Source organism: Pyxicephalus adspersus, chromosome 11 (genome assembly GCF_032062135.1).
Source record: "Pyxicephalus adspersus chromosome 11, UCB_Pads_2.0, whole genome shotgun sequence".
Lineage (NCBI taxonomy): Eukaryota > Metazoa > Chordata > Amphibia > Anura > Pyxicephalidae > Pyxicephalus > Pyxicephalus adspersus.
In genome coordinates this window covers 41289155-41316477 of record NC_092868.1, presented here as the reverse complement: position 1 = coordinate 41316477, position 27323 = coordinate 41289155, and the positions used below count along the sequence as shown (strand labels likewise).

General features: G+C 38.3%; 1 protein-coding gene across 1 annotated transcript; it reads left to right on the top strand.

Annotated features, from left to right (window-relative positions):
* SDF4 (stromal cell derived factor 4) lies at positions 1-23604 on the top strand. Its single transcript, XM_072427032.1, has 7 exons — positions 1-73; positions 4251-4588; positions 10245-10381; positions 11402-11515; positions 13638-13796; positions 18656-18831; positions 20168-23604. Exons 2-7 carry the CDS (start codon positions 4284-4286, stop codon positions 20342-20344), a joined length of 1068 nt encoding a protein of 355 aa, XP_072283133.1. The 5' UTR covers positions 1-73; positions 4251-4283; the 3' UTR covers positions 20345-23604.
* Positions 23605-27323: the final 3719 nt, after the last annotated feature.

The window sequence follows — 27323 nt, the reverse complement described above, 5'->3', positions numbered from 1 at the left end:
CCCCTTTACCGCTCACTTCCTACTTCCGGTTTGCGGGGGAGCTGGGCTTCGGATCTGTGGCTACGTGTTACAGGTAAATCGTTGTATATATAGCTATTGTTTGTCTGTGTGTGCTGAACCAGCTTTCTAACAGGCTGCAATGACAGTGGCTGCATCATTCTGTGCGTCGAGGCAGCTGTAAAAAGACAGAAACTCTTAACTTGTGCTGATATACACTGCAAGACCCCCCCAGCATCACATACACCCCCTCCCCCAACACTATATATACGGATGGAGACCCCCTGTCATCACATACACCCCCCCCCCTCCCTTGTATATATACATGAAGAACTCTTGTCATCCCCTACACCCCCCCTGTTTTTTTTTAAACATGGAGACCCCCTGTCATCACATACACCCCTCCCCGTGCTGTGTATATACATGGAGACCCTGTCATCATATGCACCCCCCCCTGTATATATACATGAAGACCCCTTGTCATCCCCTACATCCCCCTGCTGTATATTTACATACATGGAGACCCCCTGTCATCCCCTTCAACCCCCCAGCTTTATTTAAACATGGAGACCCCCTGTCATCACATAACCCCCCCTCCCTTGCTGTATATATACATGGAGACCCCCTGTCATCACTTACACCCCCTGCTGTATATATACATGAAGCTCCCCCTGCTGTAAATATACATGGAGACCGCCTGTCATCACTTACACCCCCCTGCTGTATAAATACATGAAGACCCCTCTGTCATCAGTCATTAAATTGACACTTTTTTAGATGACATTACCACAAAATATCATGCTGCAACCTACTTCCCCCTCCCATGTGGCATTGTCCAGTGCCATTCACCCCTTTAGGACAGGTTGTGCCTCACTATGCCAAAACCCTATATATTTTTTGGGTTGTGATTGTTTTCTTTTTGCGGAGCAGGGCTGTGCTTCCATACATCAGAGCTTGTTGACCAAGGTGTAGCAGTAGAGTTGGAGGAAGCGCACATAAACATAAAAAGTAGAAGCAAACAAATGCAGACAATGTAACAAATCTTTACTCTTTAAGTTCAGATCCACTTTAAAGCAGAACTATACCTGAAAATTAAATAAAAAAAACAATGAGCAGGCAGGTTCTTTATTGCAAAATGGACAGTAGACATTTGAGTGTACAATTATTTACCTAAACATCTCGCTTCTTCACCGGTGCTGACATCTTCATCCTATCACTGTCACATCTTCAGTATCATTGGCCAGAATGTTGTAATGAATGCTCAGTTTAATCACTCCTGGCAGAACCAACAATGAGCTGCTCTAGCTCTGCCTCACCGTTATGCCCTTTTGGAGAACTTCTGTGACTAAAACCCTTTCTAATGGAACAGGGCTGTAGAAAAAGTTTAAACATCACAGGTGTGTAAATATCTGCTTTATACTAGAGCCATACAGAAGAAATTCTCCACCTAGAATCCTGTATGCATTAACATGACCAGATTGATGTGTGCTCATCTCTCCAAGGAATGGGCTTATCTTAAGTTTAGCTATGTGTTAATGCGTAACCAAACTAAAAATAAAAAAATTCTGCTTACCTTAAATCCCGCAGATCCCTCGATGGTGCTGGTACTTCCCACGATCCGGTGCCGCATCATCCTGGAATTCCTCTTTGTTCCGGTGTGGACAAAGCGCCGGGTGCCGCCATCTTCTGTCTTCTCTTTTGTCTTCTTGCTGTGTCACCCGCACTGCGCATCTGCGAGATTGAGAGACATAGCCACTGTTAAGGGGAAAAAAAGAGAGACAATCTCACTGCGCATGCGAGATTGAGCATGTGCAGAAGAAGCAGCCAGAGCCTCCCAGGATGCAAGACGTAGGTATCCCATGAGGCTCTGTGCTCCCATTAAGTTTTAATTGCGGCAGCCCTGCACCCTTTTTTAAAAAAAAAAAACTTACTTTATTTAGAAAGGTTGTCTACCATAAAAGGGTAAAGTAAAAATGCTTTAAAACAACATTATTTATGATAACAAATATTATCAATATTTTGATAACAAATTCCTTAGGCCTGGTCTACTATGCATCAGATTAGTTACAATTACCTAATGAACCTCTTCAGCAGCTATGAATCATCAAAGTGCAGTGTAATGAAACCTTATCCTCGGTGCTGCGTTGGCATTTTTCATCTATTGCTCTCTATCTTTTTTCATCAGCGTCTGTCAGGATTCTGTACTTCCTGCAATGTCCTTGAAATTTTCTTTGCTGTCTTGTTTAAGCTTATTTTTATCCTGCAGTCACTGTGAGGTTTTCTGCTTACAGTGCTCACCGACAGGTAAACTCTCCTCTTGTATTCGTAATATGGATTTGTGTCCATGGAACATATGTTCCTGCCGGTTCCTGTTAGATAAATAAATATTTTAGTGCCGCAGATAATTGATGAGAAGTAAATAATAAAAATGCCTTTTGTAGATCATATAATGACCTTTGTTTACCTTTAATATATTTTTTACCCTCTGCAGCTGGTCACTGCTCTTAGAATGCTTTATTAAATGTTTGTTTAACGTAAACACGTGACAGACCAGGCCAAGAACAATGAAAAAGCCTCCTGTCACAGTGCTCTGTAGCTGGAGATGTAACTATTTAAAGACTATTCTTGAGTATTGCTATAAAGGTTAAGCTTACCCCCATTGTCTTCCACATTTTGCCAGAGACAAATGGTCGTGCTGGTTTCAGGAGAGAATTCAACATGAGTACAGTGGTCACCCATTGTCGTTCATAGTGGCTCAATGAACAACAATCAAGAAGGACCCAATGTACGTCAATGCAGGAGAGCACACTGGGGTGCTGCTCACTCATCTTACTCCCCCCCCCCCCCCCCTCCCCGTTTTCTCTATGTAACAGAATAGAGCTCGTTCATTCTTCTCTCACTAGAAGCAATCATGAAAGATTATTTCCAGTGACAAAAATACTGCACATGCACATACCCCTAGTTTATACTAATTCTTTGATTTTTTTTCTGCTGTAAAAAGATAATTTAATTCCCTGCTGTTCAATAGAGGGACGCTATGTCTTCCTTGATGCTACTTACTGCCCTTTCTAAAGTCATGAACACCATGATAGTATTCTATTAAAGTGTAACTGTTCTTAGGAGACACCTAGTTTAAGAGAAAATACAGACTTTGGGCTAGGACTCCATCCCACTAACTACCGCAGTGAAAAGCTATGTATGTATCCTCTCCCCAAAGGTTCACTGGCATGAAGAAGCAGTAACTGCACAGCAACCTCATGGCCAGTGTGCTCAAGTCAGGTATCATTATCCTTATTATTCAAGCTCTCTCATCTCCCTTTACCCTCTGAGTGCCATATAAGTGACAAGCTCCCAGTGGGGGAAAAAAAGGGAAAACGTATTTTAAAAATATAAAAGTATAGATAAAAATATTACTATCTTCTTACCACCACCACATGCACAGATGACCTGCACGGATGCATTGAAGGTTCACGTGTGTAAGCGACAACTGCTCAGCATGTTTAAGGTTCCCACCACACTCAGACATGAGACGAATAGTTGTATAGCCAATTCCTAAGCTTAACTCTAAAATGGTAAGTAGTAAAAGTTTTTGAAGTTGGACCTAAGGATAAGGGTCAAGTTGCTGTGTCACTGGGGCAGATCATTTTTAGGTAACTGTTTCCTTACACAATGTTATATTTTATAACAAATCAGTAGTAAATGTTTTATGTTTACGTGCACAAGTTTTATTTTAAAGAAAATCGTTTTGATAAGCGGTATTGCAAATATTGCAACTTCCAGGTCACCCATCCTGTAAATGCTTTCTTTTAACAAGTCTATCTTTATTTATTAGTGTTAGTCATTCTCTTGTATCCTCCTTTTTATTCCTATATTCTATGTTTGTAATTTTCATTCTAAAATGACTTTTTCATAAATAAACTTTTTTTTTGTCAATCGTCGGAAGTTCTGTTACAATACAAAGGCAGTTCCATCCAAACATCCGCATCATGTGCAGTGTTCAACCAAGGATTTTTTTTAAGCCGTGTTGGAAGAAATTGTAGTTGGGTGGCAGCCCCTGTATTGTGACCCAACCCTTTAGTAACCACCCAAAAACAGCTGCGTGGTTCACCAGCTAAAAAGGGATGGGGAGGATACTGATGTGCACAACAGTTCTAAAACCTTTCCTGGCTTGGTAAATTAAAACAAAATTTAAACTAAAGTTTCGTGTTTTATGTAAGATTTTCTTGTTAATTTTTTGGTTTATTTTTTTTCAGGTATATATCTATTGATCAATATCACTAGGAACAATGGTATCCAAGCAAGCCTTTATATTTAGCTTGGGCTCCCTCTATCTGTCCCTCCTCTTTGTATTCCTTCTCATGGACGTCTATGCCAGGCCTGCCAACAACTCGGCCTTAAAGGAGAAATCCCTGGACAACAAAAACGAGAATGAGATACTTCCCCCAGACCACCTTAACGGCGTAAAACTGGAAATGGATGGTCATTTGAATAAGGAGTTTCATCAGGAAGTGTTCCTGGGCACAGACACCGAATTCAGTGAAGATTCAGAGCCACGCAGGAACAGGAAGAAACTAGCAGTTATATTTTCCAAGTAAGATTATCATTTCAAAGAAACGTAAATGCAGAAAAAGACCAGGATTTGAGGGAACCCTTGAAATAATTTTCACATCTTAGGGAATACCTACTATAATTACTATATCCACTGCTCACAATGTGTTACAGTATTTTCCCCAGAAGTTTTTTTAAGCTGGCTGATAAGAAGTTGTAGGTGGGTGGCAGCCCTTGTATTGTGACCCGACTCTTTAGTAACCACCCAAAAAAACAGCCGGGTGGTTACTGAAAAGTGCTGGATGGTGACCCAGGTAAAGGGGGCTGGGGAGAACACTTTATTAGCATGGTGGTCACTGGGAAGAATGCCGCTTACATGAGAGAAATACAAAAGCCTCGATAGCTGTCTTGTGTCATATTGATCTTTATGTCTGGCTTCTGGCTTTATTACAATGTTACTAACCCAGACCAAGCATGCACCAAATGAAGCCTGCATCTCTGATCCACACATTTGTGTTCTGACCTGTGAAAACATGAAGGTCAGCTTCACAGGTGACTAACTCTTCAGGGGAAGAAAAAAAAAATATATATATATACGGTGAAGAACACCAATTTTTGTAGCGGGATTTTTTAGGCCAATATGAACAACATATAATAAAAAAATAACAAAATGTAATTAATATATACATTAAAAGGCTCATTTCCAATACATAAGCTCACATATGTACTCTCATGACAGATTTCCTTCTGAAAGTAAACAGAGTAAAGGGGGTGTTTGTTTATGTGTTACCTAAGCATCTCAGCCCCCGGGTGGAAGTGTATGTCATTGTATAAGCAATGACACAGAGAGGGAACAGAAACTGAGACAGAAATAGCTCTGTTTATGTGGGTTTGTTATGGCACACCTCTGTACTCAAGTCTTTTATGGATACTCCTGTAATATTGTGGTCAGGGGATCCATAATCATGACGTCACTCTGGGGGAACTGTCTTCCCCTATAAGTGACACGCATCTCCCCGCATATGCGCAGTCTGGAGCCCGTAAGTTTAGTGGTCCGTTAGTACGAAAAGGTTCTAGTTTCCAGTAAAGTCTTCAAATGCTCATTTTACAGTACATTAGAAAAAAAAGTTTCACTGTTGGCACCATTATGAAAACTGGAATACTACTTTAAGGCTGAGTCGCCATGGACGTTTTTTAAAAACGCATGTAAACGTTCCTATTGCATTTATATGTGTTTTTATGCACTTTTATTAGTGTTTTAAAGCTTGCCTTTAAAATGGTGTAAAACCCCCTATTCCGCTTTTTATCGCGTTTATATCGACCTTTTACCGCGTTTCTAATTTACATATTAGGTGCTCAAAAATGCGTGAAACAGTGGGAAATCGTCCTCTTGAAATCAATGGAAGCGTTTACACGCGTTTTGGGGCATTTTCCAGCGTTAAACCCAGCGTTTTAATTTTTTAAACGTTTTAAGCAACATTTAAGATAAATGTCATAAACGTGCCTCAAGGAAACATCCTGGTGTAGATTAACCCATTGTAATGCATGGGGATTTCAAACAAGACTCAGGTTAAATGCTGGGGAAACAGTCCGTGTAGACTAAGCCTAAAGTAAGTTTTTTTTTTTTTCCTGCTAATGAGAGCCCAGATTCATGGAGGAGACACTTGCATGTGCCCAATCACTTCCTTAGTATATTTCAGAGTACTTAGGCATTTCCAAACCATGGCTATGCTCCCCATAAGCAACAGGTGGTGCACAGGATTTCCTTATTTACCAAATAAAGCAGCCATGGTTTGTGGCTCCTTACAGTCTCTACCAATAAAGCATGGGGGGTACCCTACACGGCTAGAAAACTCTATAGATTCACATCGAAGTGTGTAACATTACCTTGCTTAATCTCATAAAGATGCCCCAGTAAAACGAACATTCTGCATTTAAATTGTCTTGACTACTTTTATCTTTTTTGATTCTTTTGAATCACAAGACTGGTATTAGCAGGATTATTTGATGTGCAAAGCAGACTAAGTGTTAGGCTGCAGCCATGCTTAAACAATATATGAACCACAGGATGAGATTTCATGTAAAGGTTATAGGGTAAATCCCCTGTCTCTGCAAAGTGATTGCAATTGGCTATTCACCATTGCTGGGGAGCAAATACCTTATTCTGAGAAGCCCAGGCCCACGTCTTCGGTAAGAGGATGCTCATTGGTTCTTCCAGCTGGAAGCAATGCCACTTCATCTACTTTTACAAGAAACCGAACCTGTCTAATTGAAATATCTTGATAACCTGAAACCTGACTGAAGCTTGTGGTTTTAGGAGGTGCAGAATATACGCCCACACACTTACAGATTTCTACAATATTTGCCAACCTAGGTGAATTTTGCTGAAATTAGTTACGGTGGATTGTATTTAATTAAAAAAGGGGCATAAAAGGAATATGTTTTCTATTTGTTTTTAGTCTTTTGGGGAACAATGTTCAGGCAGACTTTGTAACAAATTGCATGGTCTGATAATTTAGTTCCAGGCCCTTCGTCTTACTTGTCAGAAAGAAGAAAACGATTATATATTTGCTTGTCACCTCTACATGGTGGCATCAAACTTCTAAATCAGAGCAGCACAAATGCCAAAGGAAAATGCTGATCTGGTTTGAAGTGTCTTCTCGCAAAATTTGGGCCAAATGATATCAGTAAGATCCATAAAGAATTTCATTATTTTGTTTTGTCTTTTATCCACACAGGTACATTTTATAAAGTATTATCATACAGAAATGTGTTCAGGGGAGTGGGCCTGGATCTAATAAGTGGCCCTTGCAGTTTATTAGAGAGAAGTGTATAGATTGCATTATAAAAACAACTTTAATTTTGTACGTTTATTTTGAGTTAGTGCCACAAAAAGACAGCCCGACAGGTAGCATTTAAGTTTAATTCTATATTAAGCAGCAGTTGGTGGGCCAGAAGTTTCCATAAAACAGTAACCATCATGGTTCTGCATTTCTTGGCCTCCATGAGGCTGGCTTACCAGGTATACTTCTTTCAATGCCATGGATGATGCCAGGCGATGCCCACAAATCAAACAAAGACGGGCAGGGGGAGTCTGTCTTAAGCAGGCTAGTAAAGGTAGATACTGCTAAAAGGTGCACCCTACCTATCTTACAGCTTGGCGTTCGTTAAGGTCAGTCTTGTTACACACTTGAGAAGTTTTTATTTTGATTGTAACTTTAATTATTTGACCAGCTAATTAGTAGGCATTAGAGAGACGAAAATCTTTCACTTGTAAACCTCAAAAGCAGAAACAACCATCTTAGGTGGGTGACATCATTGCTTTCACACATTTGGTTTCTCAACAGGTATGTGGGGGCTGTCATGAGTAAGAAGTGGGGGGACATGCATGCTAGGTGTGGTTTGCTCACATCAATGTGAAAGGAATTGTGGTTTTCACACTCCAATGTTTACTTGTTTGTTTTTTAGTTTGTATGTTTTATCTGTATTTTTATCAAGAGTTTGTATTTTTACTGTGGTTTTTTACCTTCTACAGTTTTTTTTGTGTGTGTTTTATTTATTTTTTTGTTGTTAGAATGTTTACAAACCTCCTGTGCCATAGAAGATTGCATTTTAACCATGGGAAACAGATGCCGATACTCAATGCCCTTTCAGTGTTTATAGCTAAATGAAGGGGTTTTCTACTGTTAAAAAGTCAGTGGCAAATCACCCTGGTTGTTGGTCGGATGCTAAACTTTCTGCAATAATGCCCTGTCTGATCCAACATTTTTGGAAGTGCTATGTCTATAGATACCATCTATTAGACCTGGAAGCAATAAATGAAGGTTTGCAGTCTTGTTGGGAACATCAAAAAATGTTTACCTTGTACCCTGAAACATCTACCTGTCTGTAAGTCCCCTTGAATAATTGCAGGGCACTTTTTGGTATAACGTTGGAATCTAAGGCACTTCTGTCTCTTACTGATAGTCTTGGGAGATTTGGATTGAGATTTGTGAATATCACTGCAGTGCCGATCTGTGTTCTCCTTGCTGGAGCCTAATATATGAGGAAGCAAAGTCCTGCCTCTACCAATATCGCCACCTTCACTCCGATGCTAGTGAATAGTAATTTATCCTCCGGCCTTTTTTGCTGCACAGCCTGTAGAGTTCAGATTATCTTTCTGTGAAAGTTTCTTGTCCCTAGTTGACTTACCATTTTACCTCATCCCTCAGACTTTGCATCTTCCACCCCCCAAAAAACACTATTCTTACCATGATTTATTTCCAAGGTCAATGGCATTGTTTGCATTCCTGATAATGTCTCATTCCAATGTCTACACAAATGTGCTTTTTAGCCCTATGCAATTCTGGGAGGGTAAAACAGCACTTATGGTACACTAATGAGAGTTACATAGTTAGATTTAAAAAAGGCACTAGACCATTACGTTCACTAAAAAAATCACCTTCTGCCAGTCTGACTTCTTCACAGCCTGCTTCCATCACTTCCCTAAGTGCACAAAGCCCACTCAGCCATTTGCATATTCTAAAAAAAATGTGATTTTCCAGATGAAGTCACTTTTTTTTTTTTTTAACCTGGACTCAAGGTTAGACACTCCTAATTTGATGACTTTTTGGCAGTGGACAGGGTGCACGCATGTGTTTGGCACAGAACCTCCAGCACACCAGTGATTCTTGGAACCCCATGATCCTGTTGCCAGTTCCCAAGTTGTCCCATTTTCTGCTCCTAACATAATACATAAAGCCCTGACTGTTCACTTGCTAACTAATATAATCCACCCCATGACGGGCACCATTGTAACATTTAAATTGGTGTTATTCACAGCTTGGCTGATTGTCATTGAGGTGCATAAAAGAACGAAAAGTTTGTGTGAAACTTTCCTTCTCCTTTAAAGATAAGTAGAGCCAAAACAGCTGGGTGTTCTATACTCTATACTTTTCCTTTTATTTCTATGGGATGTGGATTCTGGTTGTTCTGTGCCCCACACTGCACCCACGGTTCTCCAGTTACTGATCTTTGAAGCATCAGAGCCTTGTCATCAGCCATACAACTGACTTCAAACATTTCAGATGGCCGCCGATATCGGTTTACTATTTTATTGTAAACAGCTTGTTTTTCTTTCTTCTGAAAAACCTTGTTTTTCTTCATTCTAAAGTTATTGAAAAAAATCCCAGCAGCTTTTGTCACCTGTTGCTGTTTGTCATCCTGCTAAGCTATCTGATTTGGGGAAATTAAGCTTTGCTATAAGTGTTGCCCACACAGCCACATCATCTTCTTTTTTTTTTTTTTTTTTTTTTTTTTTTTTTTTTTTTTTTTTTTAGACAGATAGGAAGCAAACCAAGAGAGAGCAGTGTCACTGATACCAATGGAGTGCATGATTTGTATTAGAAGGGGATGATCAACAGTGTCAAAAGCAGAGGAAAGATCAAGGAGAAGGAGCAGGGAAAAGTTGCCTTGAGACAGGAAGATGCAAAGTATATCCTCTACTAATGCACAGATCTGGAAAATTTAAATTACACACCAAAATTTATTTAAGAATACACATTTACACTTTTGTGTACCACTCGTTTTTTTGTTCAGAATATGTACAGTAAAAAGTTCATGTCCATAGCCTAGGCACAGGTGCATTTTGACTCCTGTCAAGCATAATTTATCATTTACATGCAACAAAATGCTTCATTTTATCTCTTCTTCTTTTCAAGGGTGGACGTGAACAAAGACAACCAAATAAGTGCACAGGAGATGCAGCAATGGATCATGGATAAGACTGAAGAGCATTTTAAAGAGGCTGTAAAGGAGAATAAGCTTCACTTCCAGGCTGTGGATCCAGATAAGGATGGTAGGAAATAGTCCAGTTAAATTCTCTAACAATTTGTTAGAGGAATCACTTTGCCAGCCAAGATGTACTGATTCAGTGTTAGTGGCCAGTCACTTTTGCAGATATTGGAATATATAAAATATTTATTGGGTGCACAAGGCTGAAAGCAATACATTCCAACTTTTTTTTGTTTAAATTGAGCTAGTGTAAGAAAATATTTTTCTTGCATTTACTAAAAGTCCACCGGTGACTTTATTTCTGTTGCAAATTAAATTGTTACGTCTCCCCGAAAGTAAATTGTGGAAACCTTAGGGTATGTTCAGACAGGCCATGAGGTTGCAACAAAGTGAACCCCTGCTTGGAGAGATGCTATAAGTAGTGTCTCCCCGAAAGTAGCCCCTATAGAAAATAAATTGGTTGTCATATGTGGAGACACTGTTTCTTTACTTGATGTGAGTGACTGTACAGCTGGCAAGGTTCCAGCTCTCGGGAGCCATCAGGATCACTTGATCTCAAGGTGGGCCTGAACCTACCCTAATCTTCCCAAAGCATGTGTGTTTTTGTGAAATTTGATAACTGCATACAAATCTTTGGTAGCACCTGTCCCAGCAAACCTTCACTCCACCTTTCTTTATTTCCTTGCTGCTACCTTTAGCTTTCAGGAAAGGAAAATGCTCAGTATTACGTGGTGTGGAAGAACAGGTGACTTCCTCTTATTTAACTGCTTTGGTGCTTGGTGAGTGGCTCATTGCTGACATATTTGGGCAGCCCCTTCAGCCCTGTGTCAACACAATGCTTACTCACACCATACAGACTGTGCTTTTGGAAAAGGTGGTGTTAAAGTTGACCTGTTTCTTTTGCCCTGCTCATGCAAAGCTGAGGTTCTTTTTTAAGTAATTTTATTAGTGTATTACAACTCTATCTTTGTTTTTGGAAGTCGGTGAAATATTTCCAGCATGAGTCTTATTTTAAATAGTTGTATGACTATTTTCTTTTTCTGTTGACTGTCCTTAATTTAAAATCACATTGTTTTGTATGCAGGTTTTGTGTCTTGGGATGAGTACAAGATAAAGTTTCTTGCTAGCAAGGGTTTCAATGAAGCAGAGGTTGCAGAAAAAGTGAAGAACAATGAAGATTTGAAGATTGATGAAGAGAGTATGTTTCCTCCTTTTTGTTCCTTGATTTATTACTGTTTCCATTCCATTAGTGTTGACTTTTTTGTAATAGGTATTTTGGTATTGTGTTTTTTTTTTTTTTTTAATGAAGGCAGCACCAACCAAAGCTTGATGTCTTTAAGGTGGTACAAAATTTGCCTCCCCTTGCCCCTGTCATTGTCACCAAGTGTTTTTCAGGGTTTAGAATTAAAATCTAGGTTAAAATAATGACCCATGAGCACCGAGTTATGCTGAGAATGTACAGCGAGCTACACATTAACAGTGATTGGCCCTGCAACAATATGTTTGCAGAAATAACAAATGTGTTTGTAAAATTTGATTTTTTTCCCAATTTACATTGTAATTATTTTTGTATATTTAATTTTTTTTTACTCCTGTTTTTGTAATCTGACTACCTTGCAGCAGAACTGTTACAAATGAAGCTCATTTTTTCCAAAATATTGACACATTGAAAAAAGCAACTTTATATTTATAACAAAACAGGTTTTCTTATTGTTCGACACTTCTGTTCAGGTGTCCTCAGGAGGAAGAGGGTTTGTAGGAAAGTCTTTTGTCACCAGATACTTGCTTCCTTTGGCTGTATAGAGCTGAAACAGTTTTTAGTATGTTGGCGTCGCCTCCGTTTCTTGTACAGTATGTGTCATACTTATGACAGCTTCAGCACCAGGAAAATCTCTTCAGCCACATTTTTAAAGAGGAGGAAAAGAAGTACAAGTTGTAGATTTATAGTTATAGAGCAATCTTGTCTCCCACACTAAATCTGTCTGCAATTGTTCTTTTAAGTGTATGGCCAGCCAAGCACTATTTTCTGTATTTTTTTATAGAGCAAGGAATCAGAATATTTCTGCGCGGTTTGTATGATTTAGGACAATCTTTCTTAATTTTCTGTCGGAAAGAGAAGGGAACACATTTTCACATCCCACAAACGTGTCCCTATTGGCAAAATTTCCCCCCCCCTATTTGGCTATGGGCACAAATAAAGAGGGTAATTTTCCCATTTGGGATACAGACAGCATTAATAGGAGGTCTAACCCTTACCTACTACCCAAAGCCAACAAAATCCTTAATATACACTTTAACTGCAGCCAACTTTTTTAGTTTTTGGATGTGAATGTTAAGAGGTTTGCCAGTTTGTAATACAGCTTGTGTGTTAGTAGAGGGACTCTCATCTACACCTGGTTAGGAAGTGAGAGAGAGTCTTATTCGTGGGAACACAAGCCACAAACCATATTTTCTTTATGCAAACAACTGCCGTTATTGTTCTTTAAGTGCCTTTTGGGGGGCTTTTTTACTCATATTCATTTTATAGACAGCAAGTAAATAAATATGGTGCCAGCAGGGACAGAAATAAAAACTTGGCTGAAACTGACCCTTCAAAAAAAAAAAAAAAGCACAGCTTAGATATAGTTGAGATGCAAACTTGCCTGAGAATATTGTCAGACTGGGGTATGTCATAGGTAATGAGAGAAAATGGCCCACCTTAAAATGGTGCAAACTTCTATGCTGTCTACGCCTTAAATGTGGTTTGATGGCAGCTGATTACTTCAGAAAATTAAGACGTATAGCTAGTTTAGGAATATCTATCTCATTTTGACTTTTTTTTTTGGTAATTTTTTTATTAAAATTTTGTCATAAAGCACTATAAAAACATAGAAACTCACAGTATTGGTGGGGGTACAATATAAAGGGGTTACATAAAATCTGAGTTTACAACACACAGTGCAGTATATCATATAGACATCTGGCATGGAGATAGGGTTTTCTTTTGGCTTTTAAGAAACAATGACACGATTCTGTACATATCCTTTTAATTCCATTCTATGTAACTCTACTATGTTTCAGCTTTTTTTAAACTTTTTTTGTTATAAAATTATTGTAAAAATAAAATGTTATTTTGGGGACCTAATGATCATCTCACTCACTCCTAATACTTACAAAAATCTTCATAAGTTTCCTGAATTTTGTGTCCAACGGTCTTTTGAAAACAGGTTCTTCTATTTTGTAATGGACTATGCTAACTTTTTACAGCATGCCTGTTATAAGTTTTTGCTGTATTAGGAAGGCACTTTGTTGACTTTGTTTGCCTGTCCATTCTCTTACAGCTCAAGAAGTGCTGGAAAACCTTAAGGATCGTTGGTTCCAGGCAGATAACCCACCAGCTGATCAAGTCTTGAATGAACAAGAGTTTCTGGCCTTCTTACATCCTGAGCATAGCCGAGGAATGCTCAAATTCATGGTGAAAGAAATAGTTCGCGACCTAGGTAGGTACTCGTTTTGCTAAAATAATTTCCAGTAAACAATACATTTAATTAAATATTGGTACAGGCACATTGGAGCTAATTGAGAAACAAAGTGTGTAAAAAAGTGGTGCAACCCATTGGAATCATTCAAGCCCTGGCAGTTACTGTTCTGGTTTAGATTGTAAAAGGAGATCTCTAAATTGTTAGATTAGCAACACTTTTGCTTTTTGTCTCTAATTTTTTTTTTAATTTTGCATTAGGGTCAATCACTGTAAACATCCTAACCTCCTTGCAGTTAAGCCCGACCTTCGCTCGGGCAAAAAAAAATTGCAAGGATGGTTAAGCCCGAGATTTTTCACTTACCTGGTCCCCCTGTGCTCATCCAGCGTCGTCCTCCATCGGTCATCGTCCGCCGATCTCTCCAGCGTCGGGTGCCTTCGTCGGGTGCCAGCAGGACAGGTAAGAAGCCGGCCGGCATCCTGTGTTCCGCCGGCCGGCATCCTGTGTTCCGCCGGCCGGCTTCTTACCTGGTCCCGCTGATCGTCCGACGTCCTGCTCGTTCCAGCGCCGGATGATCTCTGCAGGGAGAAGCCGTCCGGCGGAGAAAAAAAAAACCGGACGGCTTCTCCCTGCGTGCGTGATGACGTCGGCGCGTGTGCGGGAAATTCAAACTGAAACTCATTCAAACATTTTGTATTGGATTCAATACAAACTCCTGTATTCAATCCAATACAAAATAATTCAAATAATTACAAAGTATATACCTGGTAAATTCAAACTGTCATTTTGTATTGGATTGGTTACAAACTTGCGTATCCAATCCAATACAAAAAATAAAAAAAAAAATAAAAGTAAATAACTTGGAAATTCAAATTTATATTTTGTATTTGATTGGATACAAACTTGCGTATCCAATCCAATACAAAATAATTCAAATAATTACAGAGTATATACCTGGTAAATTCAAACACTCATTTTGTATTGGATTGGATACAAACTCCAGCATCCAATCCAATACAAAAAAATAAAAAAAATAAAATAAAAGTAAATAACTTGGAAATTCAAATTCATATTTTGTATTTGATTGGATACAAACTACCGTATCCAATCAAATACAAAATAATTCAAAACAAACTCCAATAAATACACAATCAAAGTTTTAAAAATTGCCACACTAAGGAGGTGTTTTAGAATAATATAGTACTTTACAATATACAGAGTTATTGCTTTTTCAGTATTTTCAGTATTTATGATTTGTTTACATTGCTGATTTTTGTGTTTTTCCTTTAATTTTATTAAAAGTAATTTTTTTTTTTTTTACATGATTGTGTGTTTCAAACATTTTTTATATTCATATTATCTACTAGAACCCCTGTTCGGACATATTTCTGTAAGTTACAGGTCTACAATTTAAAAAAAAATTTCATGAAAAACAGTGGATCACTTTTGGTACAGAAATCTAGACCTCAGTGTAACGCTTAGGTGGTTAAAGGGTAACAGATTGCCTTAATTTGCTTTAAAATCCTTTGCTGTGAAGATTGCAAACCATTGCTGATATTACATATATACAAGTATATCTTGATTTAATTTGGTGGTTTTGGTGATTGTCGGGCTCCATTGGTCATCTCATGTATGTTGCCTCCTTGGGTTCACAGTAAGAGGGTTGGATGATGAGTTCATTTATTCACAGCATGCACAAGGGAAGCCAGGATTGCCAGGTTTTCCTGGCATCCAACAGCAGCTGTGCATGCACACATCAGCAAAATTTAACAACTGGGTGGCGATCAGCAGTTAAGAGTAGTTATGCAAAAAGTACATTGTCTCTCCTGTTCTGCAGTAACCACCTGCCTGAATCACAAAAGTTCAAAGTGGTATTAAAGATCTGCTTTGTCTTTAAATGGTAGTGCTTTTAAATCTGTATATGATAAAGTAAAATAATTAGGGGAGAAACAATTACCATTTCTGCCCATAGCAATAAGCCAGATTTCCCATTTGATTTTATAAATGTATTAGAAAGATTGGTTACACCGATAGCTACTGTTCCTGCAACTGGTTTTCTGCACAGGGCTTGCTGTACTGTATCTAATAAAGAATGTTACTGCAAAACAAACAATATATATATTTTTTAATCCTTGCCATGTTAGTCTTATTGTTGAAGCAAATCTTTGTGTCTCTTTCTGTACATTCCATTGAATGGAAAGTGTGGCTCACCACATACACCCACCTTCTCTGAAAGCCAGGTGCAGCTTAGTCAGATAATGCACCACATAGCTTCTGCTGCTGTGATGGGTAGGTGGAAGTGCTATGGTCTTTAAAAGCACAAAAGCCTAGTATACTAAGGTCATGTGATATAGCGGTATGTAGTATGTGTAAAGGAACTAGAGCGGGAGTGCTTGTATTGATTTCTGCAGATAGAAACCAACGTTGTAAGCGTACAAAAAAATACTTTCAGGTTTTATATGCAGTCTCATATCTCAAACCTTTTTTATTACCCATAGAAAAACAAAATCTATGCTTTCTGTTACTGTTTTAGTTATTAACAGGCCATATTGTACAAATAAAGGTCAATCACTAAGAGGTCAATCGCTGCATTTGTATATACCAGCATAATATATGGCCAGTCCATTTTCCATGCAAACAAACAAATCACCATGTGACACATTAAATTGCTGAAGCATTTACCCCCACTTCAAAAACTTTATCAGATGTTTTAGTATTGATGTCAATGATTGGAACGGACATTATGTTCACAAAGTCTAGTGTTTTTTTGCAATTTGGGGAGTATGTTTGGCAACTGTATACAGGTAGTCCCTGAGTTAAGGACATTAAAAAAAGGACGATTCCTAGATAAAAATGGGGCCTCTCTGCTTGCTCATTTGTTTGTTGGTTCTTGTACAGGATGGAGGCTTGATAGGGAGGAGGGAGCAGTTTGCTTGACTTGCAAAAGAAGTCTTTTGCTAAACACAGCTGAGACAGGGCTCTTTTGCAACATCTTGTAACTCTTTATTGACCAAGACAAACTCTGCAGCTATTTATTTTTGCATATCAAAGCACAGGTTGCTCCAGAAGTTAATGAATATCTATGTTCCATATTTTTTTTTCCTTTTTTTGTGATTAACTCACAGTGAGGATTTTCTACAGTAACTGACACCACACTGCCTAATAATATGTTGAGACAAACATCTGTCCTAATTGCATTTATTAAAATAATTTACCTGTTCCGACTTACATACAAACGCAACTTAAAAACAAACCTACAGTGCCTATTTTGTATGTAACCAGGGAAATACCTATCATTGTATTTATCTCCAATCCCGTTTTCCATACCAATTATCCATATACACACATAGAAATTTGTTGTTGTTCTAAAGTTGGGTTACCAAGATTTACAAGAATAACCCATAAATGGGTCAGAAGCCTCAATCATTTTGTAACTATTTGATAGACTTTAGGGTTTTTCCTATGGGTCCAACAACACATATCATTCTGATACACTCTTTATAGCACACAGAGATTACCCACTATGTTGGAAAAAAAATCTGTGTGGCCAGGTTTAGATAATCCCCATTTTGTAAGATGAAATAAAAAGCTAATCATCATCAACAGAATAAGAAAATCACCTTAGAAGATTCAGTAAGCAGAATGATGCAACCAAGGATGGTGTCACCATCCAGATTTACCATTAAGACACCTTCCTATGGCTTTAGTTGTTCCAGTCATGTCTGCACAGAGTAAAAAATATACAGGACATGATATGTGCAATTTTGAGATACCTGTGCACTAGTGAACCCCACCTTGCTTAGCATGCACACATCCACCTCCTCACTGATGAATCCGCATAGTGAATGTTTCCGCTATATCATGCAAAATGTTACCAAGATGGTATGTAAAGATCTTTCATTTCTCTTACTATAAGTGGTGATGATTACAAAATCATTCTAGGTTCCCATGCACACACATGAAACAGCATATTATTGTAAAAATTACTGTAAAAGTAAATTTTGGCTTCCACCTGCTGACTACGGCATATATCATGCAAGTTACCACATACTTCCTGCCACCCCATAGTAAAAGAATCTTTCATGAGACAGTAACATAGTCTATTATAGCTGGCCCTTAAAAACATGCTTAGATGGTACCTGAGAATAAATGCTGAAAAAAATGTTTCCTGACTGTTTAAAGCAGAATACAAAAGTCCGTGTGATAGTAGAATTTCTGATTTACAAGTTTCATCTGTCTTGGTGCCCTTCAAATATGAAAGCTGCTGATCAACATCACTGGCAGGGAACTAGTATTTTCATAAAAACAGGTCAGAAAATCCAGCCTACAAGTAAGGATTTTCTGTACATTAAGTAAAGCCTGCCATGAGAGAAATAAAAATGCTTGTTTCTTGGCTGTCACTCGTTTGCAGAGTCCTTGCTAGTGCTCTCCAGTTCTAACTCGGGGGAGGTGATTGTTGGACCCCTACAGAGAGATCATTGCTTCTGCACTGATAGCAAGGATACTTCTCTACAGCATGCTGACAGAGGACAGGCTTTTCCACTTGGACTGTGGCTGCTTTACAAAGACAATAAACAGTTATTTTGATGCACCTGGGATATAAATAGCAGATTTAAATTAAGTTTATATTTGGCTTTAATGGGATAGTACAGGTCCTTTTTAATTGCATACTACTAAATGAACTAAAAATATTACCTATATATTGTAAATTGCATAAGCGAGGTGAAACTTTTTTATTTATGTATTTGGAATTTTTTTTATGATGTTAAGGTCTGGCAATTCTTTCATATTGGTAGGTAATGTTTTGATGAAGCTGATGTCCTTGTGTTATGTTTCTATTGTCTGAAGTGTCCTACAGTTCTTGTTTATCTTCCATATAGACCAGGATGGTGATAAGAAGCTGACCCTGTCAGAGTTCATTTCTCTACCCGTGGGCACAGTCGAGAACCAGCAGGCTCAGGATATCGATGACGATTGGGTGCGGGACCGGAAAAAAGAGTTTGAGGAAGTGATTGATACCAACCATGATCATATTGTCACCATAGAGGAGCTGGAGGTCAGTGATAACACTACCCTAAAAATCATCATATGTTTTTTTAAGTAATGAAAACGTTATTGCTGAATAAGTAGGCCTGTTTCAAGAAGTAAAAACTGCTCTTGTCCATAAGGGCTATACAGATACAAGTTATTCATTTTGCAGTAAGTTTCATTTTGGCCTTGAATCCAACCAGCACCACAGCAATATTTAGGTGCAGGTCTTTGTACATCTTTGTACATTTTTCCCAGATGTTTTTAGTTTGACCATGTGAAGGGTAGTGATCACATCTCAGGCTTCAGAGAATTGCCCTCACATAATCACATGGAAGCTGTTCTCTGTAGTATTTCCCTGTTAGCCCAGGACAGATTGGCGATGCAGACTGAGGTATGTTACTGGTCACAAAAAAGCAAAGTTAAATGATAACCCCCAATATTCAATTCAGAAGAGTCCTGAACTGTGAAGGATGAAAATTTCTTACAGTTCACTATTATCAAGGAAATTAGACTGCACATCACAATATTACAGTACAACTGAACATTATTCACTGCAAAAACACTGCTTTCACCAGCATAAACATTCAGGAAGAATAAAAAATTTAGGTACAATATGATAAATGGCACAACTAGGTCTGTACAAAGTAAATGGATAAGAGAGATAGAAAGAGGTTTAAGGCTCCAATTATTGGTGCACTAATATTGAATTGTGTATTTTTCTATTCACAATTGGTTCATTTATAATTATACAATATTGGTTTTACACCATATATCCTGTGCCCTGTTACAGTCACAGGGTTTGGATATTTCTCCTAGACATAAACGTTTCTGTATCAACAATGGTTAGTTGCATAAAATAAGTGACCTGTTAAAGTCACGTAAACCCTGGCGCGCTTCGCCGACTTGGCTTCTTCAGGAGTGTTAGTTATCACAATTATTGTATTGTAAAGGAGTTGATGTGGAAATAATTCCAGTAGATATGGAAATGGTATGGAGATAAATCCGATAGTGTTGAAGTAAGTCCCGGGGAAAGTATAGAAGGCTGGTGTCCCCAGAGGTTCGGCTGTGTATACTATTTGTAGTATATGCCTAGAGTATAAGAATATTAACGTAGAGGGTCACTCAGTTTGATCAACCAAATTCCATCTAAACTTGCCAAGGTAAAGACATCTTGTTCTCAGAACTATAATATTATTGATTCTAGATCAATCACCATAGGATTACATACTCCATTCCTTCCTCCACCCAAGGTATTTTATATAACATGGCAACCAGACAAAAAGCTACGCTATCTGATCACTGCTTTCTTTTAAATATACCCCTTTCCTTTTAAATAATTTGCCTAAATCTACACTTTGCAGGAATACATGGATCCTATGAATGAATACAACGCATTGAATGAAGCCAGACAGATGATTGCTGTAGCAGATGAAAATCAAGACCACCACCTGAATCTAGGGGAAGTCTTTAAATACGGCGAGTATTTTACAGGCAGCAAACTGATGGACTACGCACGAAACGTTCATGAAGAGTTCTAAACCGCTCCCTCTGTTCACCCTGATGAACCATCCCGCCCTTTTAGCTGAAGAAGCTGTAGTCACAGGGACATCTCTCGTAGTCTGATGAGAGAATATACACCAGTCTTGCTGCTACTCTACCTGTGTATTCCTAGTGTGCAGTATTGAGTGGGGAGATCACCTTCCCTACCAACTCGCAACCCTCATGGCAGAATTTGCACATAAGTCTTTGATTTGCTTCAGTGATGTGCTTCATTTCATTAATGTAATTATAAGAAATGTCTGCAAAATCCATCCTCTTTTCTGCCACTGATTTTCCTTGGTGACACTAAAAGAAATAAAAAAAGGACTAACCTGGATATGGCATTTGTTAAGCCGTCCGTGTTAAGTGTGTAATGTACCATAAGTCTTTACTGTTAAATATGAAAATTGATTTATTTATGTGCAATGTCATTACGTAAATGCATATGCAAGAAAACAAATCTGTAATTAGCTTATCATGCCCAGAAATATATATTTTTTTGTGTTGTAATATAAAGAAAATTTGTCTTTTGCATAATGTAAGAGCAATTGTTTTGTGAGCTTGAATGAACATCAATGAGAAAGCAAAAATAAGAACTACGCCCTGTGTTTTATATTTTTATGCTCCTACAATCCTTATGGCGAGGAAGGTGCTCAGACACCGCAAAGAAATAAAGTACATCTGTTTTACCAATATGTATCAAGTAATGGAGTATGAGAATTTGCCTTACAGTAGCTGAAATATCTATTTATTTCACATTCTTCTTTGTGCACCCTAGGAATCCCTTAAACCCAGGACACTTTGTAAATCTGAGCTTTCACCGCAGACCTCTCCTCTCACCCAAGGATGAATTTCAGACACTTCCACAACCTTTTAAGAGGTTTCCCCGTGGCAGGCTGTGATACTGTGGGTGAAGCCCATATTTAGAAATCAGTATATTCATACAACATGTGCAGGGTTCCAAAGCCTTGTACTTTGTAACTTATGTTGCTAAAAAATTTATCACATTTAAAGCTTTGAAGCTGCTCTCTGAATTTTCATTATCAATATTGTAGGTATTGCAGTACCAGAGAGGTTATGTAAATTTCAGGAATTTCATAATCATGCCCATGATTAGGCAAAATGGCTAGTACATGGGAAACATGTGACACACTTCCCTTCCTCTAATGTAAAATATCATGGGTTTAATGGCCTTTTTTGTTGAAAGAAAACATAAAACAGTTTAATGATCCCCAGTCTCTTACCTCTCTAAAAGTAAAGACATGCCTCTTCTTGGTTATGGGCAGGCCCATTGAGTGCTTACTTACAATTAAGGTCTACTGGTCCTGTATTGTATGGGATGACCTCTGAGTGATTGGAGATTAAGGAGAAGCAGCTTAAGGGGGACCAGTCCTGATGATGTCTGTGGGGTAGGACAGGAGGGTAAATATAACTGCTCTTTATGTCCCTCCTAGACAAACCTGAGAATTTACCTGTTGTAGTTTTTTTCAGCTTTTTTAGTAATTCTCTTCACAGGTAAACCTGGATGAATTTTTGAGTGAACTTTTTACCTGGTTGACCATCATTGGTAGGTAGAATGGGTCTACCAAAACAATAATCTTGTTCTACTGTTGGCAAAGCAAATTTTTGCTGTTGCGTGATTCATTCTGTTTCCTAAATTATGCAACATAAATTTGTGTATTTCCCTCATTTATAACATTTAACCTAATTTTCCGGAATACATGAACAGTCTGTGCTTTTCCAGCTTTTTACCTCTTCTCAAATCCTTACGGTCTGTTAATTACAAACTACGTATGGGGTAAACCCAGAAGGGGAAGTTTTAATATAGAAGTTGAGAACAGTATTTTGACTTCCTAAAGGATTACTATTATCTGTTTTGTTTTACCTGAAATGTGAACGTTTCAGTTTATACAGTAAGAATCGGGCAAGAAACTGTAGAAAAGAGAAAGGGACGGCAAACCTCTGGAGCCAGTGCCCCCAAAAATGTTGTGTTAGGTCTGAAATAGTTGTCTTTCTGCTGATCAGACCCAAGAAAGGGACTATAGCAAGCAAGGGGAATGACAAGCTTCTGAACAGTGACTATAATACTCACATGAAGAGTATGCGTCCTCCTTCTACCCCATTGTTCCTCTTAAAAGTTGTCTTAACAGAAACCACTAAAAACTTTAACATGCATTGTAATGAACTTTTAATAAATATCAATATGCATTGACATTGTTATCCTGTCAGTCACGCAGTCACACATTATTCTAGGTGCATTTCCATTGATGTTATTATAAAATTTGATGGTTAAGGTTGGACCTAACCGGCTGCTGAATTGATAAATCTGTTTCCTTCCCTAGCTAAATAAAGTGTGGGCTAAAGGGACTAGGAGGACTCTCCATGTAGGTAATGATGATGATTGAGTTGCTCTGTAGAGGACAGCTATTATTTGAGGCTTTTCTTCTTTCTGTAGCTTTACCAAAGGGTATGTATAGAGGTAACAATAAGTAAAAATCAGGGCTTAGTATTTAGAGTACCAGCACATACTTACACTTGCTGGTTTTTCCAATAGAGTGCTGTTTAATGGAGAATGTAGATTTGATGACTATTGTTGCTGGTGGTCTTTGTACACTCAATTCCAGCAACTCCCCCCCCCCCCCCTCATTGCCACTCACTTAAATTATTTCTAATTGTTTGAGCTCCGGACAATTGCATGGTCAGACAGCCCTAACCAACGTGTCATGTTTGGGTAATGCTTATGGATTGGGTCACTCATTTTTCTAGTTAACTTTCTCTAAGTATAGTACCAATAATCCCCAACATATTCCCTGGATATGGATATCAGACTTAAGATCCATCTTGTATTTTATTAGTAAAACGTACTACAGGGAGAGTGAAGACCCCTTGTCTTGGCCAAAGTTGAAACCTCAGAAGTGTGTAGTCACCACTGCTGTCCCAAAGACATCAAAGAAAGAATCAGATGATTAACTTTTTTGATGTTTATCGAACACTGAAATCCGATTTGGGCGAATAGACCCCAGTGGGCTTTTCAGCAGACTTCAGCACAACTGGTCCCTCATCCTAGTACAAAGTCAAAGAACAGAAAGGCTAAAATGATAACAGCTTGTAAAAATGTAATTTGTTCATAATTGTTTATGGTTCTTGCTTCTTCAAGCTCATCTGTGTCATAAATGTCTTTGAGTTTATTTTTGTAAGGCTATCAAGAGAGACACAAAAAATTGTATCACGCTATCAATAAAAGATTATTCTGGTCTTATTTATGAGTGCGGTGTGTGTATTTAAACATTCAGAAGACCAGTCACCAAGTGCAGTGGTCGTCAACCTTTTCAGACCCATGGACCACTAAATTTACCTGCTCCAGACGGCGCATGTGTGAGGAGTTAGGTATCACACAAAGGGGAAGAAACTTCCCCCATAGTGACATCATGATGCCAGAACCCGCCCACTCTCCCATCGCAGGCTCAGGCCCAGTGTCCAGAGACCCACTTCCCTGAGCCTGCGATCCGTACAGGGGACATGGTCCACGGCTCTGGCCGGTCTGCCATCCCAGCGGGGTCCTTCTCCTGACCGCACTCGGGCGCGCCGTACCACCATTTGGCAACCGCTGACCTAGTGCACCACAAAATAGCTTGGGTGACGGCTATGCGACTAAAAATTGGTTCAACAGGTATTCAGTCACCAAGTACAAAGTAACAATTCTCATCAAGGCCTGGATTTATAGAATTTTGTTTTAGAGTTATATATGGTATTGGTAAAGTTAGAGCTCTCTGTGCTACTGTGGGATGATTAAGAGGTGCCACCATTGAATAGAGATGCACTGTGTAATGACAATCTATAGGCTATTATGATCCAAAGGGCAATCACATACAGTTAGGTCCATAAATATTTGGACAGAGACATTTTTCTAATTTTGGTTCTGTACATTACCACAATTAATTTTAAATGAAGCGACTCAGATGCAGTTGAACTGCAGACTTTCAGCTTTAATTCAGTGGATTGAACAAAAAGATTGAATAAAAAAGCGAGGAACTAAAGCCTTTTTTTACACAATAACTTCATTTCAGGGGCTCAAAAGTAATTAGACAAATTAAAAATCTGAAAATAAAATGTTCATTTCTAATACTTGGTAGAAAACCCTTTGCTGGCAATGACAGCCTGTAGTCTTGAACTCATGGACATCACCAGATGTTGGGTTTCCTCCTTTTTAATGCTCTGCCAGGCCTTTACTGCAGCGGCTTTCAGTTGCTGTTTGTTTGTGGGCCTTTCTGTCCCAAATATAGCCTATCTGGTTTTGTCTATAGGTATGTGACGGACACTAGGGAGGTGTTTTAGAAAAATATATTACTATACAGTATACCGAATTATTGCATTTTCAGTATTTTTCATTTATTTATGTATTCTTGTTTAAGCTGAATTTTGTGTTTTTCCTTTAATTTTATTAAAAGTAATTTTTTTTTTTTTTACATGATTGTGTGTTTCAAACATTTTTTATATTCATTATATCTACTAGACCCCTATTCGGACATATTTCTGTAAGTTACAGGTCTACAATTTAAAAAAAAAATTTCATGAAAACCTGTAACGCTTTTGGTACAGAAATCTAGACATCAGTGTAACGCTCAGGTGGTTAATAAACTCCTGGGTTGCTTTGTCTATATGTTTTGGGTTATTGTCCATTTGTATGATGAAACGCCTCCCAATCAATGTGACTGCATTTAGCTGGATCTGAGCAGACAGTATGTCTCTGAACACCTCAGAATTCATTCGGCTGCTTCTGTCCTGTGTCACATCATCGATAAACACTAGTGTCCCAGTGCCATGGCAGTGTCCCATTGCCATCTTTTGGCAATGCTGAGTTCACCAGTGCTTTGTTTCTTTCTCATGATGTACCAAACTGTAGATTTTGCCACTCCTAATATTGTAGCAATTTCTCTGATTTTTTTTCTGTTTTTGCAGTTTAAGGATGGCTTGTTTTTACCTGCATGGAGAGCTCCTTTGAACGCATGTTCATGTATATCTTCCACATACCCCTCCCCCAATCAACTCCAGACCTTTTATCTGCTTAATTTATAATGACATAACGAAGGAGTTGCCCAAACCAGCCCATGAAATAGCTTTTGAGGCAATTATACAATTACTTTTGAGCCCCTGAAATGAAGTGATTGTGTAAAAAAGGCTTTAGTTCCTCACATTTTTTAGCCATCTTTTTGTTCAACCCAGTGAATTAAAGCTTAAAGTTATTTCATTTAAAATTAATTGTGGTAATGTACAAAACCAAAATTAGAAAACAGTTGTCTCCGTCCAAATATTTATGGAATTAACTGTTCAATAAACTTTGTAATAAGTCGCAATATACATATCTTTTCAAAACTTAGCTCTAGTCCAATGACTACCTATGTTGATTTATACCATCAATCTGCTGCAGACAAGAAACATTTTCTCAATCTCTTCTCCATCAGTAATCAAACTGTACTATGTTGGTTTGTAGCTTGTTGCAAAGTGAAGGATTACGGCAAGGACTAATCTGTAAAAGATATTGGTGCACAAAATATGCTGTACACTTCAGTCAATGTCAGATTCACTTCTTTATGAGTAGACCTCTAAGATTTGGGAGCTTAATTCACATTGGATTAAAAGTGAATCTGAGGACTGTTCTATTTATGTTGTTGTATTTAAAAAGTAATTTTAGCCTGGAATCCAGATTTGCTGCATTGCAAGGAGTGAAATTGTGGGTCTTCATAAAGTGGTCAGTTTATTGATTGTAATATTAGCAATGTTTGAAATACAGCACTGACAAATAGGAAATTCAGATATTGAGCAAATGTGACTCCAAATGCTGAACATGTGAGCGAATGTGATAATCAACAAGTCAGTCAGTGTGTGTGTGTATGTGTGTATATTTGTGTGTTTGTGTGTGTGTGTGTATGTATATATATATATATACACACATACACACACCCATAAGTGTATGTAACCATTACCTTTAAAGCTCCCAAGGCTGCATAAAAGTATAAGTTTAATGTAAGTATTTGTATCTCACATAGCCTCATCCAAACTAGAGATCTTCAGTTTTCAAGTATGGCATTGTGGCTTTTGCTCTCTCAGTGGGTTTGTCGGTGGAATCCCCCACCTCTTTGGGGCTGACCACTAATTCTGTCTGCCTGTGAAGTTCTTTTATGATTAGATTTAGAATTGAGGTTTCCCTTTGCAGTACCGTCCAGTGTTCTGGGGCCGCCGTAACCAGCTGTACATTCCATTTTGCCATTTACTCTCCAAACTTTTGCTGCTCTATCCAAATTTCAACAGAATTGTTTTGGCTGCAGCTCCACTTTGTACCAGGAAACTTTTGTACTGACTCACATTGTCTTTATTTTTGCAAATTACTGTTAAAAGATACAAATGCCAAAAAAACAAGGGGAAACATTTTGTTTTCCTGGGCCCATTACACAAGGAAATAATCTGGGAAAACCCATCAGGAAGATATGTATTGTAAGACAATAATTTACAAAATGTACAGCAGCAAACTGTGTGTTCTGTCATGTGCTGACTTAGTAAGCAGAGCATTCTGCTGAATCAACAGTCATGTTTACAAAGATTTAAAAGCTTATCGCTCACCTTTGTTGTATCCTGGCAGGCTTAGGTTTATATGAAACAGCGTTTTACAACCTTTTTACCCCAGAGGAAAACTTTTAAATATTTTTTTAGGTCTCTGAGAGCCCTCGGAACCTTGAAAGAGAAATTCTCCCCTTACAGTTGTTGTTGTTATTATCCAGTATTTATATAGCACCAACATATTCTATAGTGCTTTCCAAAGTCCTGTCACTAACTGTTCCTCACAAGCTAATGTCCCTAACATAGGTATATATGTTCTAACACAAGGTAAGCCAATTAACCTAACTGCATGTTTTTGGTATGTGGGAGGAAACAAGAGTGCCCCAGGTTTCCAAATATGGGAAGAACCTGCAAACTCCATGC

What these genes read in the sequence shown, in the direction of transcription:
- SDF4 (XM_072427032.1), top strand. Translation starts at nt 4,284, where the DNA reads ATGGTATCCAAGCAAGCCTTTATATTTAGCTTGGGCTCCCTCTATCTG. An exon ending in AGAAATAGTTCGCGACCTAG is followed by an intron (nt 13,797 to 18,655) that starts GTAGGTACTCGT and finishes TCTTCCATATAG; the next exon opens with ACCAGGATGGTGATAAGAAG. An exon ending in TCACCATAGAGGAGCTGGAG is followed by an intron (nt 18,832 to 20,167) that starts GTCAGTGATAAC and finishes TACACTTTGCAG; the next exon opens with GAATACATGGATCCTATGAA.